The sequence below is a fragment of the Abramis brama genome (genome assembly GCF_963993115.1).
Source record: "Abramis brama genome assembly, chromosome: 25".
Taxonomy (NCBI): domain Eukaryota; kingdom Metazoa; phylum Chordata; class Actinopteri; order Cypriniformes; family Leuciscidae; genus Abramis; species Abramis brama.
Window position 1 is genome coordinate 17,705,129 of NC_139987.1, and position 13,120 is coordinate 17,718,248.

Below are 13,120 nucleotides of genomic sequence, written 5' to 3' on the forward strand. Positions count from 1 at the left end.
GTGTCCTTACTGAGTAAATAATTAAATTTATTAGAAAACAATCCTTACTAACCCCAAGCTTTTGAACGGTAGTGTATATGTGCATATTTTTAATTTTCAGGCATTCTGGAGGTGCTGTATTGTATCCTTATTGAAAGCCCTGAGGTGCTTAACATCATCCAGGAGAACCACATCAAATCTATCATCGCGCTTCTGGACAAACATGGACGCAATCACAAGGTTGATATCTTTTCGCAATCTAGGTTAAAGCTTTTCTTTACTGTGTCTTCAATCGTATCTGACCACATGCTCTGTTGTGGCTTTTCTTTGTAGGTTCTAGATGTACTCTGCTCTCTATGTGTTTGTAACGGTGTTGCAGTGAGGTCCAATCAGAATCTGATCACTGAGAATCTGCTTCCGGGCCGTGATCTCCTCCTGCAGACCAACATCATCAATTATGTCACCAGGTCTGACTCAGTACAACCCAAATTACATATAAAAGTTATCTGTAGAGGCATTTGTTTGGACTCATGTTTGATGTTTTGCAGTATGAGACCCAACATTTTTCTGGGCACGTGTGAAGGCTCTACACAATATAAGAAGTGGTACTATGAGTTGATCGTAGACCACGTGGAGTCATTCCTGACCGCTCAGGCGTGTCACCTTCGTGTTGGCTGGGCTTTGACGGAGGGCTACAGCCCCTACCCCGGAGGAGGAGAGGGATGGGGGAGCAATGGAGTTGGAGATGATCTATACTCGTACGGCTTTGATGGGCTACAACTGTGGACAGGTTAGGATTACCTTCCTCTATCTATTCCAGCACATTGATATTTCATTGAGCACATCTATAGCATTATGCTTTCATCAGGTCGCGTACCACGTCAGGTGACGTCACCCAATCAACACATTCTTGCGGCTGAGGATGTGGTGAGCTGCTGTTTGGATCTGAGCGTGCCCAGCATCTCCTTCCGTGTTAACGGACATCCTGTTCAAGGCATGTTCGAGAACTTCAATCTCGACGGTCTGTTTTTCCCTGCGGTCAGCTTCTCTGCTGGGATCATGTAAGAGCTGATTTTTCAACAAATTACATGTAAAATCTAATAGGACAAATTCAAAAATGCATTCCACTTCACAGAGTTCGGTTTCTCCTTGGCGGGCGGCATGGAGACTTCAAATTCCTCCCTCCACCAGGTTATGCCCCATGCTATGAGGCAGTTCTGCCCAGAGATAGGCTGCGGATTGAGCCCATTAAAGAGTACAAGCATGACTTCAATGATGTCCGGAACCTTCTGGGGCCGACCCAATCTCTCTCCCACACTGCTTTCACTCCCTGCCCAGTGGACACTGTGCAGGTAGGATTTCAGAAAATACAATTAAAGGTCTGTGTAAATAAAGTGACCTGCTGTATTGATTTTGCCATCTAAATTATTTCCACAGATTGTTCTTCCTCCTCACCTAGAGCGTATCAGAGAGAAACTGGCTGAGAACAGCCACGAGCTGTGGGCCGTTACTCGAATTGAGCAGGGCTGGACTTATGGACCAGTGAGTCTATGAATATGAAATATAATTGAAGGATATAATGATTATTTTAAAATACTAAATGCACAATTAACATTTTTCAATTCATACTCAATACTGTCTGTCTGCTGTCCACACTCTTTCAGTTTCGTGATGACAACAAGAAGCTGCATCCTTGTCTAGTGGACTTCCAAAGCCTCCCGGAGCCTGAGAAGAACTACAACTTGGCAATGTCCGGAGAGACACTGAAGTAAGTGAAATACTGAGCTTTTATATGTTTGTTGCTGTGTGGTTAGTTAACCCCTGGTTCTCTGGATTCTGTCTACAGGACTCTTCTGGCCTTAGGTTGTCACGTAGGCATGGGAGACGAGAAAGCAGAGGAGAACTTGAAGAAGATCAAACTTCCTAAAACGTCAGTATTACAGAATATCTTAATAACCACCACTAATCATTTAACACTAATAAAGTAGTTTTAATTCAATTACAAAGGTACAATAGTGTTAGTTTACCTTTCAGTTGTTTACACAACTCGCACAATGCCTTTGCTTACTTACAATTTCTCTCAACATGTGGACAGAAGAGCTGTCAGCTGTCAATATATGGGAAAACAAAGTAACTTGCATTACTTATCTGACAAAGTAACTCAGACATTTTTTTGTACATTTAAAAGTAATGCATTACTTTACTAGTTACGTTAAAAAAATAATCTGATTACGTAACTTGCATTACTTGTAATGCATTACTCCCAACATTTGTAGTGTATGCTAACAACAACAGGTACTGATATAATAGATATTTTAATGACAAAATGGTAGAGAGAAAAAGCAAAACAATGATGTCTAAACTTAAACTAGTTTCTGTTTAATTCTTAGGTATATGCAAAGTAATGGATACAAACCTGCTCCTCTGGACCTCAACTATGTGAAGCTGACACCAAATCAGAACACACTTGTGGAAAGGCTGGCTGAAAATGGACACAATGTCTGGGCTCGAGACCGTGTCCGCCAAGGCTGGACTTACAGCATTGTTCAGGTACTGTAGGTGTACACTTTGTCACTTTTTAGTAGGAACAAAATAAAAACAACAACAATAAATTACAAAAATAAGGAAGAGCAAAAATGCTTTCCAGAGCATGGCTCATCATCCTTTACGAGTCTGATATTGTGAAAATATCACAATATACAATATTAATAAAAATTATATCTAAATTTAGAAGATTCTATGAGATTACCATTTCAGCTTCTGTTCTTTCTGTAGAGTTTGCTTAATTTTCTTCTGATTTTGCTTTTTTTAGGACATTGTGAACAAGCGCAACCCCCGTCTTGTGCCATACATTCTCCTGGATGAAAAGACGAAAAAGACCAATCGTGACAGTGTATGTGCTGCTGTGCGAACTCTGATTGGCTATGGCTACAATATTGAGCCACCTGACCAGGAAAGCAGTGAGTGTCCATCTAATCATGCACCAAATCACTCTTCTACTACAAAGGGAACTTAAAGTCATCCATTGAGTTTTGTATTTGTAAACTTTTACGCACCTAAACCTCTGTGACCATTTATTCCAGGTGGACATGGGAATGGCAGTGGTCGGAGTGATAAGATCCGCGTGTTCAGGGCAGAGAAATCCTACGCGATGACCCAGGGGAAATGGTACTTTGAGTTTGAGGCGGTAACAGTGGGAGAGATGAGAGTTGGGTGGGCAAGACCAAACGTCCATGCAGACAGAGAGCTGGGATCAGATGATCTAGCCTATGTTTTCAATGGGTTCAAGGTACTGAAACTTTGTTAATAAACGTGAATTAGCCTTAATGGCTTCTTTTTGGAAACCCTCCACAAACATTATTGCACATTATTGCATTATGCTCAGATAATAGATAGATTATGCTTATGCACAAACTTAGACTATGGTCTTTACATTACATTAGAAGATTGACAAGTATTAGTTTTGCTTAGCATCACACCACCAAAGAAAGGAAATACTGTCATTCACTACCGTTCAAAAGTCCGGGGTCCGTCTGATCTTTTTTAATGTTTTTTTTTTATAAGTCTCTAATTCTAATTCTAACAGAAAAAGACTGCATTTATTTGATCAAAAATACAGTAAAACAGTAATATTGCGAAATGTTATTACAATGTTATTAATAAATAACATTGTTATTAATAAATGTTATTACAATTTTAAAAAACTGTTTCTAATTGAATATATTTTGGAACGTAATTTATTCTTGTTATGGCATCATTCTATCAATCTATTCTATGCTATTCTATCTATTCAATCATTCTAATCATTCATGCTGATTTGCTGCTTAAGAAACATTTCTTATTATTAATGTTGAAAACGGATGAGCTGTGTAATATTTTTGTGGGAAACATTATTTTCCAGGATTTTTTTTTTTTTTTTCCCAGAAAAATTTCAGAAATCTATTTGAAATCTTTTGTAACATTATAAATGTTTTTTTTTAAAATCATTTTTATGTTGAGTAAAATCTCTTTTTTTAAACAAATTCTTCTTCTTTTTTTTTTTATCAAAACAGTACTGTATAATATAATTTCCTGATTTTTACCCATAGGCTCAGCGTTGGCACATAGGGAATGAGCCATTTGGCCGGCAGTGGCAGTCTGGTGACGTTGTGGGCTGCATGATCGACCTGCCAGAGCAGAACATCATGTTTACTCTGAATGGAGAGATGCTCATCAGTGACTCTGGATCTGAGATGGCCTTCAAAGACATTGAGATCGGAGAAGGTGAGAGTCACGAAGAGGAATGATATTGAGATGTTAATTGGCTGTGACATTTAATAATATGTCTGTTCTCTGGACCAGGCTTCATCCCTGTATGCAGTCTGGGGATGTCCCAGGTGGGCCGTATCAACCTTGGGCAGAATGTGAGCAGCCTGCGTTACTTCACAATCTGTGGCCTGCAGGAAGGTTTCGAGCCCTTCGCCATCAACATGAAAAGAGATATTACCATGTGGTTCAGCAAAAGCTTGCCCCAGTTTGTGCCTGTACCAGTGGACCACCCTCATATTGAGGTAAAAACACACTGAAAACCCCTCATAAATGCATGCTAATCTGCCTTGGCTACTAAGTAAATAAGTCCTAGTACTAAAATAACTTTATTTTATGATGACCTAGTTTTATTGTACTTACTCAAATAAGTACAGAGTAATATTAATTAACTACATGTGCTTACTATAGAGTTAGGGTTAGGGTTTGGCTTAGGGCTAGTAGCATAATTTACTGTTATTACTACAGTAAGTACATGTAGTAATGTGTAACTGTCACCTTAAAATAAAGTGTTACCAAAATAAATTAATAGAAATATTAAAAAAACGAATAAAAATGAAAAAAGCACATTACCAAATGTACTCAAATTTAAATGAAAACTGAAAATATAAAAATAAAAGCTAATTCAAAATATCAATAAACTCTCAGGCCTCTTTTTTTGTTGATTGTTTCAATAGGTGTGCCGTGTGGATGGAACAGTGGATAGCGCCCCCTGTCTGAAACTGACTCATAGGACATTTGGATCTCAGAATGCCAACACGGACCTTCTGTTCTTTAGACTCAGCATGCCCATAGAATTTCACGAAACCTTCAAAGTGCCAGTGGGAGCTTCACCCCTCACCCGAACCCTCACTATCCCTGAGGATGAAGCTCTTGAGGTGGACCCCGAATCTGACTTTGAGCTTCTGAAGAAGTCAGCCACTCGTAAGGAGCAAGATGAGAAAGAAAAAGAGCCATCAGTCCCTAAAGAGCTTCCTGGCAGCAAAGAGGGTGAAAATGAGAAGGACACCACCACAGAGAAGAGCAAAAAGAGAGGGTGAGAGAAGATAGATGCGACATTGTATCTGTAATCTTGTCTTCTGATTCAGAAATGACAAAATATCTGTGATTTCCAGGTTTTTTTCCAAGGCGAAGAAGGCAGCATTCACCCCACCACCGGTGGTTCCAACGGTGCCTCGTCTGATGGAGGATGTTGTCCCAGATGATCGAGACGATGCTGATATTATCTCAAACACAACTACCGTATGGATGAAACTTTTACAATTTTTCCCTTACTAAATATCTGTGTAAGCGGAATTTCATCTAAATAATGTGTTGATGCATGAAAATGTTGTCCTGTAAAGAAAATCCTTCTTTTCATCCCAACAGTATTATTATTCAGTCCGAGTATTTGCCGGACAGGAGCCCAGTGGAGTATGGGTAGGCTGGGTCACTCCTGACTACCACCTGTACGATCCACACTTTGATCTTTGTAAAGTCAGAAATGTAACTGTTACGGTTGGGGATGATAAAGGCAACATTCATGACAGGTAACTTAACTTGAGGTAACTTTAGTATATAGCTTCATACTGCTACATATTTCAGTGCATTTTTCGCCAGAATATGACTAGTAAGGAAGCAGGCTTAACTTTAGCCATTTTATATCCTGAAATTCCCCCTAATAAATCATGCTGGAGGTTACTTTACATGTTTCAGCACAACCCTGTCTCTTTTTCGGCTTTCCTCAGTGTAAAACGCAGCAACTGCTACATGGTGTGGGGAGGAGAATTTAGCAGCTCGCAGCAAACACGCATCAGCCAGGAGGACTTTGTGATTGGCTGCTTGGTGGACCTGGACACAGGACTGATGACCTTTACTGCCAATGGCAAAGAGATCCATGCTTTCTACCAGGTAAGATAAAGTGGCCAGAGTGAATTAGGCTTCATTTGTTTCCTGTAACTGAACAGTACATAAGGAACTAGGTAAGTTTTCAGTAGATTTTTTTACATTTTCTTATTTGAAAATGTGACTGGAAAAATTAAATAGTGTGGTGTGTTTGTTTACCAGGGTGCAATGAAGACTACATGGTTGCAGTGTTTTAAGTGATTTTTAACACATAGCTAGGGTGCTCCAGATGGTTAGTAGTGTAGTACAGAATAAGATTACTAGACAGTATTGAGCAGCAGATGCTTTATAAACTCAGCAAAAATGAAATGTCCTCTCACTTTCAACTGCTTTTATTTCAATTAAATGTCTTAACGTGTACATATCTGTATAAACATAAAAAGTTCAAAAAGTCAACAACTAAGTTTTTACAGACATTTGACAAACAGGAATGGAATAATGAGGGTCAATATCAAAAGTAGCAGCCAGTATCTGGTGGGGCACCAGCTGCTTTAAGTACTACAGTGCATCTCATCCTCATGGACTGCAGCAGTTCTTTCTGTGAAATATTACTCCACTCTTCCACCAAAGAACTTCTCCCTGTAACACTCTCTTAGGCATCTTACATTACGGACACTGCAGTTTATTGCTCTGTTCACATCTGCAGTCCTCATGCCTCCTGCAGCAGGACTATAGCATGTTCCCGCAGGTGATCACGGACCCTGGGCATCTTTCTTCTGTTTTTTTAATTTTTTATCTTTAGTGTCTCTTTACAAGTTATTGTAACTTGCCCTTAATTATCTACCGCCTTTAAATTGTTAGCGTCTAAAGATGCATGTGCAATAATTGTTTATGGCTCACTGAGCAAGTATGGAAAACATTGATTAAACCCTTTTTCCAATAAAGATTTGTAAAGCTTATTTGGATTTTACTAAGTTTATTTCAAATATCCTGAAAAGGGGAAAGTTTCTTTTTTTTGCTGAGTATATATATATGCTTCTTGCTAATAGCTGTTTTGCAGCACTTATTTGCAGGACCTAAGCAATATAACAACCAAGAAACAATCAAAATGTCAAAACACAATAATATATAATAAATATATAATATGTATGTATTATATATTTTTATTTAGCACATTCAACAAATGACCAACTATGTAAACTCCTAAATAAAATAATTCTGTTTGTCATTAAATTACTATGTATTATTATAGAAAACTCATTAATTCCATTATTTAAAACATCTGACTTCTTTAATTTGCTAAAGGAAATTAAAAATACTTAATCATCTTAATTTATGTCTATTTTATGTGAAATTAAGCTGTTTCTATGTGTTTCAGGTGGAACCCAACACTAAGCTCTTCCCTGCTGTGTTTTGTTTGCCATCTAGCCAGAACATGATACAGGTGGAACTCGGCAAACTAAAGGTCACTATCCTAGTGCTAAAGTTGCCTCCTTTTTTGTGACACAAAATGTTCATTCATATTCTTCTTTTACCACACTTTATCCAGAACATTATGCCCATCTCTGCGGCCATGTTCCGCAGCGACCATAAGAACCCGGTCCCTCAGTGTCCTCCGAGGCTAGATGTCCAGATGTTGACACCTGTCATATGGAGCCGGATGCCTAATCACTTTCTGGAACCTGAAACTGGCCGTGTGAGTGAGAGGCAGGGCTGGAAGGTGCAATGCATGGAACCTCTCGTTATGATGGCGCTGCACATTCCAGAAGAAAGCAGGTATTACATTAGTATGCAAATATTACCCACTTATTTCATTAGAAATTTGAAAAACTTGATCCTTTGAAATAAATTAATTCAGTGTACAATGAAAAATGTAATGGGTTAAACAAGTGGCAGAATTTGATATCACTACTTCTCTTTTCCAGGTGCATTGACATCCTGGAACTGTCGGAACGCACTGACCTGATGAAATTTCATTACCACACTCTGAAACTGTATGGTTCTGTCTGCGCACTGGGCAACAACCGTGTCGCACACGCCCTCTGCAGCCACGTGGACGAATCGCAGCTCTTTTACGCCATCGAGAACACCTACCTGCCCGGCCCCATCCGCAGCGGATACTACGACCTGCTCATCTCCATGCACCTGGAGTCTGCCAAGCGCAACCGTCTCATGACCAATAAGGAGTTCATTGTGCCCATGACGGATGAGACACGTAGCATCACCCTCTATTCAGACGCTGAGAAGGCCCATGCGCTACCTGGGGTCGGGCTCACCACCTGCCTGCGCCCCAAACTTCACTTTGCCCCAACTGGGTTTGTGGGCACTAATGCAGACCTCTACACTCTCAGCCCCGTCTTACCTCTACAGGTAGGTGGAAGAAATGAGACAGAAGTCAGGGTTATTATAGTTAACTAAAACAAGAACTAAAACTAAAATCATCAAAAAGTAAAGTATAAAAAACCTAAACTTTTTTTAGATTGTTGCCAAGGCAGCATTTCTTATTTTTATTTAGTTTAACTTGATGTACTAAAAAATGTAAACTAAAATGAAATAAAAAATAACTAATGAAAATGACAAAATGAACAAAACTTTAATTACATTTGAAAACTGAAAAAAAGAAAATATAAATATAATTTTTTTTTCAAACTATGAATAAAAAATATAATAGGATCTCAATGATACTAAAATAACACAGATTGTTTGTGAAAACTGCCACAAAGTTGACATTTTAATTTCTCTGTTGTTGACTCTTCTCCTTCTGTACTTTAGATGCTTAAGGACCATGCCCTCAACATGCTTACTGAAGCCGTTCAGGATGGTGGACAGGCCATGCGGGATCCCGTAGGGGGCAGCGTTGAGTTCCACTTCGTGCCCATCCTAAAGCTAATCAGCACCCTGCTCATAATGGGCGTGTTTGATGACAACGACGTTAAGCACATCCTGAAGCTGATCGAACCATCCGTCTTCAGTGATGGAGAGAGCCAGGCTGAAGAACTGGAGGCTGCCAAAATTTTAGATGCTAAACAACTGGTCAGCAAAGAGGAAGGAATAGAGGTAAAAGAGAAAGCGGAACAAATAGAAAATAAAAATGAGGGAGAGCTATTGGATGAAGGCATGGGAGAGGATGAGGAAGAAGATCTTGAGGAGGATGAGCTTGAACCAGAGGAGGAAGAGGAATATGAGCAGGCTGGAAAAGAAGGGAAGGAGGACGAACATGCTGCGGAAAAAACGGACAGAGAGAAAGCAACAGATGGAGAAGCTGAGAAAGAAACTGATGCAGCTGAAGCAGAAGTGAAGGAAGAGGAGGATGTGGGAGAGGGACTGCTGCACATGAAGCTTCCTGAGTCTGTTAAACTTCAGGTGAAGTAATGCAGATTAAAAGTACTGGATTTTTGTCTCGCTTTTTTACTTTTTGTCTTACTTTTTGTCTTCCTCATCCTTAGATGTGTACTCTCCTGCAATATTTCTGTGACTGTGAGCTGCGTCACAGAGTGGAAGCCATCATCGCTTTCTCAGACAGGTTTGTCAACCAGGTGCAGACCAATCAGAGACAGCGATATAATGAGCTCATGCAGGCCTTTACGATGAGTGCTGCAGAAACAGCCCGCAAGACTCGCGAATTCCGGTCCCCTCCACAGGAACAGGTACTGTACAGCCACTATACATGTGTGTATATATATATATATATACAGACTCAGATATATATATATATATATATATATATATATATATATATATATATATATATATATATATATACATATACTTTTTTGTAAGAAAAAGCTAAAATTGTATAAACTCTGTATATTCAGGTGAACATGTTGATGAACTTTAAGAATTGTCCAGAGGATGAAGATAGCCCCGTTCCTGAGGATGTCCGGAATGGCCTGATGACATTTCACCATGACCTTTTGGGTCACTGTGGTCGGTTTAACCGTGCAAATGGAAATCTTTTCAAAGAACATACTGTCACTGTTTAATATGAAGAAGACCAGTATCATTACAGTTCATGTTTATTCCTGTTAGCATGTCACTCCTGTTTCCATATGCATTTTTTTCTACATTAGCAAGACTAGGTACATCTTAGGATTCACTGTTCTCAAACATAATGTAAGGAGTCATATGGATTCTCCTTCTCTGTCATAGGTGTGCATATTGAAGAGGAGGAGGAAGAAGAGGTGGTGGACACCTCTCTCCGTGGGCGCCTCTTGAGACTGGTGGAGAAAGTTAGGAGCTTACGCAAGAAGCCGGAGGCAGAGCCTGAACCTGAAGAAGACAAAAAACCCAGTAAAAGATTTAGTTTTTTACTTCATTTTAGACTTCCGTGTCTCATCTTGTTTTCCCCTACCATAATTACATGAACATCTGCTCTTGTGTCACAGGTACTCTGCAGGAGTTGATCTCCCACACCATGATCCACTGGGCTCAGGAGTCTTTCATTCAGAACCCTGAGCTGGTGCGGCTCATGTTCAGTCTGCTACACCGGCAGTATGATGCCTTGGGTGAGCTGATCCGAGCGTTGCCCAAAGCCTACACTATCAATGCTGTGTCTGTGCAAGACACAATGGAGCTACTGGAGTGTCTGGGGCAGATCCGATCCCTGCTCATTGTTCAAATGGGGCCAGAAGAGGAGAGGCTGATGATCCAAAGTATTGGGTGAGTGCATGATCGCATAACTTCAAATGGTACCAATAATTGCAACTGCAATGGATACAGTTTGAGAAATTTCCACCACCCAAGAGTTGCAACCACCTTCTGTTTCTCTTTCAGAAATATTATGAGCAACAGGGTATTCTACCAGCACCCCAACCTGATGAGAGCTCTGGGAATGCATGAGACAGTCATGGAGGTTATGGTGAACGTACTTGGAGGTGGCGATTCAAAGGTACACAGTTTATATTTTTAACACATTTTTATGCAATGTTCAAACATTTGAAGAATCAATTGGTTTGAAAGATTTAATTTGATTTGCATTTGCTCTGGGCAGGAGATCAGATTCCCTCGAATGGTGACCAACTGCTGTCGTTTCCTGTGTTATTTCTGTCGTATCAGCAGACAGAATCAGCGTTCAATGTTTGATCATCTGGGCTACCTCCTGCAGAACAGTGGGATTGGGCTGGGTAAAGCCTGATTCTTAAAGAAACCCACTTTCCTTTTTAATAACTTTTCATCTCCAGAATGTACATTTATGTTTAGCCTAGTTAAAATTAAATTAAATTAAAACTCCGCTATAAATGTATATTATTAAGTGCTGTATCAAGCAACCAGTGATCACTGTTTCAGGAATGCGTGGCTCTACTCCTCTTGATGTTGCTGCTGCATCCTGTATTGATAACAATGAACTTGCTCTGGCTCTCCAAGAGCAAGACTTGGAGATGGTGCGTCAGACTAAAGTACAGGTGGAAATCTTTGTGACCAGATTTTTTGGCTCCTACAAAAATCTGTTTGTCTCTCTGTTTGTGCAGGTGGTGAAGTACTTGGCTGGTTGTGGCCTGCAGAGCTGCCCCATGCTCTTATCAAAAGGTTACCCTGATATTGGGTGGAATCCATGTGGAGGAGAGAAGTATCTGGATTTCCTGCGCTTTGCTGTATTTGTTAATGGTTTGTATTTATGATGCGATTATGATTGTGTCTAGCTGGACAAAGGAAAGTATACAGTATTATATATAAAATGTAGTCTGTTAGTGTGCGAATTGCAAAGTGCAAATAATGTTGACATGACAAAAATAAAACAAAATAAATAATAAAAAAATATAAAATTAAATTAAAAGTTTTGTATAATGTTCTGCTTTCAGGAGAGAGCGTGGAGGAGAATGCTAATGTGGTGGTTCGGCTGCTGATCAGGAGGCCTGAGTGTTTTGGTCCTGCACTGAGAGGAGAAGGGGGCAATGGTCTGCTTGCTGCCATTGAAGAGGCCATTAAGATCTCAGAAGATCCTGCAAGAGATGGACCCACTGTTAAAAAAGACAGACGCTTCCCAATGTAAGGGCAAAGCATCTCTGTACTAGATTACCGTCTGGTATATTACAGTTTTTTTATCCCGATCAGTGTTTCCACCGTTTTCCACCAGTTTCACATATCCACAATTACCGCCACCCACACAGAACAACAACATGCGCATGCACTAACATTTTCACACACGGAAGCACCTTGTGCGAAGTGAATACTATAGAGGGGAAATAACATGTTAACTCAATTGTCACTGTTTGGTTTTACAGTGGTATGTAGAGAGGTTTTTGAGTGTTTCTTGTTCATGATGTGTCAGGTTTGGAGGTGAGGAGCAGCATGAGGAGAACAGAGTTCACCTGGGAAATGCCATCATGTCCTTTTACTCAGCTCTTATTGATTTGCTGGGTCGCTGTGCTCCTGAAATGCACGTAAGTGTGTTTGTACTCCATGTAACTGTTTGAGTGGTACTCAATGAGATCTGACTTGATTGAACATCTCACACTTCCTGTCTGTTTGTATAGTTGATCCAGGCTGGTAAAGGTGAGGCTTTGAGAATCAGGGCCATTCTTAGGTCTCTTGTGCCCATTGAAGATCTTGTTGGTGTGATCAGCTTGCCAGTCCAGATACCTGCTTTTGGAAAAGGTAGCAAGTAAAGAGTTTGTAGATGGAAGCTTGAATCCTTACTTTTCTCACACTTCCTATCTTACTATGCTCATTATATTTCAGATAACAGCATCATTGAACCAAAGATGTCTGCTAGTTTCGTGCCTGATCATAAAGCACCAATGGTCCTGTTCCTGGACAGAGTTTATGGCATCGACAACCAGGACTTCCTGTTGCATGTACTAGAAGTGGGCTTCCTGCCTGACATGAGAGCAGCAGCTTCCTTAGACACAGTAAGATGTCTGCTGTATCATTCTTCACTAACAAAAATGCTGTCTGTGTCCGCATTCAAATGATGGTGCTCACATGGAAAATGCGGGTTCAAGTCTTGCTTTCATCGTTTCCTTTTCTCTTTACATAACTATCTGCAGTACCGTCACAATTATTATCCTGTTCT

At 40.1% G+C, this 13,120-nt stretch overlaps 1 protein-coding gene across 1 annotated transcript in view; it reads left to right on the forward strand.

Annotated features, from left to right (window-relative positions):
- Window positions 1-13,120, forward strand: part of ryr1a (ryanodine receptor 1a (skeletal)) — a 50,068-nt gene that overhangs the window by 8,856 nt on the left and 28,092 nt on the right. The window contains exons 17-49 of the mRNA XM_084104873.1: window positions 101-219; window positions 313-446; window positions 528-769; window positions 848-1,040; window positions 1,115-1,331; window positions 1,417-1,521; window positions 1,644-1,747; window positions 1,826-1,909; window positions 2,370-2,529; window positions 2,792-2,939; window positions 3,063-3,268; window positions 4,068-4,242; window positions 4,321-4,529; window positions 4,962-5,320; window positions 5,400-5,526; window positions 5,653-5,813; window positions 6,012-6,174; window positions 7,487-7,573; window positions 7,658-7,884; window positions 8,034-8,478; window positions 8,881-9,471; window positions 9,555-9,755; window positions 9,924-10,035; window positions 10,258-10,398; window positions 10,494-10,767; window positions 10,882-10,996; window positions 11,099-11,231; window positions 11,395-11,489; window positions 11,577-11,712; window positions 11,907-12,093; window positions 12,377-12,488; window positions 12,582-12,702; window positions 12,787-12,956. Coding sequence (XP_083960999.1) covers window positions 101-219; window positions 313-446; window positions 528-769; window positions 848-1,040; window positions 1,115-1,331; window positions 1,417-1,521; window positions 1,644-1,747; window positions 1,826-1,909; window positions 2,370-2,529; window positions 2,792-2,939; window positions 3,063-3,268; window positions 4,068-4,242; window positions 4,321-4,529; window positions 4,962-5,320; window positions 5,400-5,526; window positions 5,653-5,813; window positions 6,012-6,174; window positions 7,487-7,573; window positions 7,658-7,884; window positions 8,034-8,478; window positions 8,881-9,471; window positions 9,555-9,755; window positions 9,924-10,035; window positions 10,258-10,398; window positions 10,494-10,767; window positions 10,882-10,996; window positions 11,099-11,231; window positions 11,395-11,489; window positions 11,577-11,712; window positions 11,907-12,093; window positions 12,377-12,488; window positions 12,582-12,702; window positions 12,787-12,956 — 6,053 coding nt within the window. The remainder of the gene's footprint in view (window positions 1-100; window positions 220-312; window positions 447-527; window positions 770-847; window positions 1,041-1,114; window positions 1,332-1,416; window positions 1,522-1,643; window positions 1,748-1,825; window positions 1,910-2,369; window positions 2,530-2,791; window positions 2,940-3,062; window positions 3,269-4,067; window positions 4,243-4,320; window positions 4,530-4,961; window positions 5,321-5,399; window positions 5,527-5,652; window positions 5,814-6,011; window positions 6,175-7,486; window positions 7,574-7,657; window positions 7,885-8,033; window positions 8,479-8,880; window positions 9,472-9,554; window positions 9,756-9,923; window positions 10,036-10,257; window positions 10,399-10,493; window positions 10,768-10,881; window positions 10,997-11,098; window positions 11,232-11,394; window positions 11,490-11,576; window positions 11,713-11,906; window positions 12,094-12,376; window positions 12,489-12,581; window positions 12,703-12,786; window positions 12,957-13,120) is intronic.